The sequence below is a fragment of the Corylus avellana genome, chromosome ca2, assembly GCF_901000735.1.
Source record: "Corylus avellana chromosome ca2, CavTom2PMs-1.0".
In the NCBI taxonomy this organism is placed as follows: domain Eukaryota; kingdom Viridiplantae; phylum Streptophyta; class Magnoliopsida; order Fagales; family Betulaceae; genus Corylus; species Corylus avellana.
Window position 1 is genome coordinate 18,537,067 of NC_081542.1, and position 3,829 is coordinate 18,540,895.

The 3,829-nt window shown below is 37.8% G+C and overlaps 1 protein-coding gene across 1 annotated transcript; it reads right to left on the minus strand.

The window, feature by feature from the left end:
* Positions 1-358: 358 nt before the first annotated feature.
* On the minus strand, positions 359-3,698 carry LOC132172128 (receptor-like protein EIX2). The gene has a single exon (XM_059583579.1). It carries the CDS (start codon positions 3,681-3,683, stop codon positions 654-656), a length of 3,030 nt encoding a protein of 1,009 aa, XP_059439562.1. The 5' UTR covers positions 3,684-3,698; the 3' UTR covers positions 359-653.
* Positions 3,699-3,829: the final 131 nt, after the last annotated feature.

Below are 3,829 nucleotides of genomic sequence, written 5' to 3' on the forward strand. Positions count from 1 at the left end.
TAACTATTAAGTAATGATAGCAAAATCATTTGAATGACTGAAAAAGAAGGAAATCAAACGATTTTTTACAACTGAAGCATCAAAGCTCATGCATTCGCAAATTTCATTTTGTTTTTTGAAAGACAACATTAGCTTTGGTAATGTAATATATATATATATATATATATATATATATATATATATATTAAGAATGATGGTTAAAATTGTAAATTAAGGCCTTGTCATTTCTTTGGCCAACCGTTCACTCACTATTTTATTGCAGCACCATTAAATAAAGATTGAAAATATAATAGTAAGTGATGAGAATTAATGGATTTTGGAAAATGCGATGGAATAAAAGAAATAATGCCTTGCACAATTGTAAAAATTATTCATATATATGACATTGACAAGTGAAGATTGAAGCATCTTGGATCACACATTATTACAACAACCTGAAAAACTTACAATACATAAATTATACATATTAAGGAAAAAAATCTAAAAATAAAAGCATGAAACATAAATCCTCTGTCGTGGGAGATATGGTTGCATTTGGCATATGCAACAAGCCTTTTCAACCACTAGGCATCCCTAATGGACGAGTGAAGTCTCGTGAGGGTTTAACAGAAATGATACCCACAAACATTGTGGCACTATGTTAGCCCACAGCTTCAATTTCTCTCTGACTCGACCTTCCTTAGTAAGCAAACAATTTTGACCATAACGAACACTGCAATCTTGTCTTTCAAATTATCAAAGCTGCGAAAGTAAGCTTGTCTCCATGATGTTTTGATGATTAGTGTGCCACAAACTCCCCAAAATGCAACAATAAACCCAGCTACCATGCTAATCCAAAACGAGAATGACTCAACTCCCCTTCTATTTTGGTTACCACCATTTGTTGTTACTCTTGGTTTAGTTTCATCTTCGGGACACTTGGTTGAAAGAGGAGGCCCACAGAGTAAAGAGTTACCTTCGTAGATAGAAGAGTCATTAAGTGTTTGAAGTTGATTCCCACTTGGAATTTTCCCAGACAAGTTGTTGAATGATAAATTCAAGTGACTTAAGAATGTCAAAGAAGACAAGCTTTCAGGGATAGGACCATAAAGCTCATTCATTGAGAGATCAAGCGATTCTAACATGTGTAAATTCCCAATCTTTTCAGGAATTCTTCCAGTAAGATGATTCCTTGAAAAATTCACGATGGCCAATTTTGAGATGCTTGTTAAATTTTCAGGTATTTCTCCAGATAAATTGTTACTCGAAAGGTCTATGGAATAGAGCAGATGAATAATTGAACTATCATATAGATATTCTCTTCCTTTAGAAACCAGCAGTTGTTGAGCATAGTAACTTCCCCAACTTTCATCATTATTGATCAAGAAGCTTCCTAAACATTGAGGGATTGCACCGGAAAAATCATTGTGTGCAAGGTCTAGGATATGAAGGTGTGAAAGAAGACATAACTGTTGAGGTATGTCCCCGTGAAACAAGTTGGACCTTAGGCTTAAATGCACTAAAGATGGTAGGCTTTCTCCTATCCATGCTGAAAGTTTTCCAGAGAATTTGTTTCCACCAAGATCAAGGCTTTCCATGTTTCTATAATTTCTAAAGAAAGAGGGAAGCTCTCCTCCAAGATGATTTTGGCGCAATGACAAGTGTCGTAGTGTATTCAGATGTTGCATTGAACTTGGCACATTGCCGGATATATTGTTCTCTGATAAGTCCAACAACTCTAACTGCTGTAAATCCTTCCAATAATGGGGGAGTTCCCCATATAGGGAATTGTTTCTCAAAATAAGGATTCTCAATTCCTGTAGCATTCCAAGAGAGTGTGGAATTCTACCCGTAATTGAATTTGAAAACAAGTCCAACAAAGATAATTTGGGCAATAACTCAACCATGTTTTTGGGAATAAGTCCAGAAAACATATTATTATTGAGATATATTGATCTTAGATTCCCAGGAAAAAGTGGGAGTGGACCCTCTAAGTTGTTGGAACTCAAATCAAAAAGATATGCCGAAGGGTGAAATTGAAAGTATGGTACCTGCCCCCGTAGTTTGTTACCGGATAGACTCCAATAGCTGACATTTGGGCAAGACTTCCAAAGGCCAAGCGGAATGGTGTCTGAAATGCCGGCGTTGACGAGCTCAAGAAATTTGAGTTCATTTTGTGTTTTTAGCCATGCTGGAAACTCTGAATTGCCAATCCGCACGTTTACTAATTCAATATTTGTCAGCTTAAAAGGAGGAACCCAATCATGTTTGACATCTAAAACCAATGTCTGATTTGTAGAAAATTCCATAGTCAAGCCCAAATATTTTAATCGAGTGAGATTTTGAAAATGAGCTTCAGTGAGGACACCATCCCATGAATTCCCACTTAGTTGCAATGATACAAGCATTGATAGTTTCCCGATAGAATCTGGAATTGGACCTCGAAAAGAGCAATCAATAAATTCAATAGTTTTCAAATTCTTGAGTCCTCCGAATGAGTAGGGCAAGTTCCCCCCAAGCAACGTACTGTAACTCAAAACTAGATGCTCAAGGCTACTGTTGGAACATTGAGACAAGCCATCCACAAACTCAGTTATTTCCCCACTGATGGTTGTGAATGGCAGTTTTAAATTTTGCAAGTTACAAAGGTTAGAAAATGAGCTTGGTATCTTTCCAATCAAATTATTTAAACCTAAATTCAATATACGCAAGTTGTCTAGATATCCCCAACCAACTGGAATAGCACCTCTGAGCGAACAGCTGGCAAGATTGATTGTTGAAAGGCTACTCAAATTTGACAACCAGGGAGGTATGGTGGAGTTAAAATTGTTGAGAGGGAGATCAAGGACTGAAAGCAATGAGAAGTTGAAGGGAGAAATTGAGTGAGGAAGACCAACAAGTTCACAACCAGGTAGGTGTAACTCCACCAAGGAAGGGAGCATATTAACCGCACCAAGCCAATTTGTTACTTTTGTAAGATTTACGTCTCCCAAATTAAGGTACCTGAGAGAAGGAAAACCAGCTAACCACAATAGGCTTTTGACTTCCAATCTTGGAACGAAAACGACCCTGCTGATGACAAAAGAAAGTGAATTGAGATCTAAATATTGCAGCCTTGATAGATTCCCAAGTTGGGGAGGAACAACTCCGGCAAACAATGAGAAAGAGAGATTGAGATACCTCAGACTTTCAATTGAACCCAAAACCTTTGGAATACTACTTCCACTAAAATTATTCAAGCTTAGGTCCAAGTAACTCAAATGCTTTAAATTGAGTAATGAATGACTTATCTTACCCCCCAGGCACGACTTGGCGTAAGCTTTTGCTATTTCACTACGATGATACTCAAGTTCATCTGTGTTTGCAATCCAGATTTCTTCACTAAAAGAATCAAATTCACTCAATGGAAATGGGTTTCTGAGATCAAGCTTGACGACATTTTGTGTGATGTTATTACAGCCAACGCCTATCCAAGTGCAACAATCCTCACCAACCCAAGAAGAGAGACGACCAGATGGATCTATGAGAGCGTCTTTAAAGCCAAGAAGTGCTTCTCTCTCCACCTCTGAGCACCTGAAAATTGAGCTTTTCATGCATGAAACGGGTTTAATAAGCTGTAGGTAGGATGTAGTACCAAGCAGAGAGGAAAAAATGAGGATGAGATGAACAGTACTGGATGTAAAGATATGCATGTTGCTAACCATTCTGGTAATGAGATAGTTAGACAAGGAAATGCGTGTGATGCCTAGACATGCATGGGGTTCAAGTATTTATACTTGGCGGTAAGAGCTAGAGGGCACTGCCTTCTTCACCATAAAAAATGCTGCTCAATTGGCTAACTCAATCTCCG

Coding starts and splice junctions, on each gene's coding strand:
- LOC132172128 (XM_059583579.1), bottom strand. CDS start 3,683: ATGGTTAGCAACATGCATATCTTTACATCCAGTACTGTTCATCTCATC.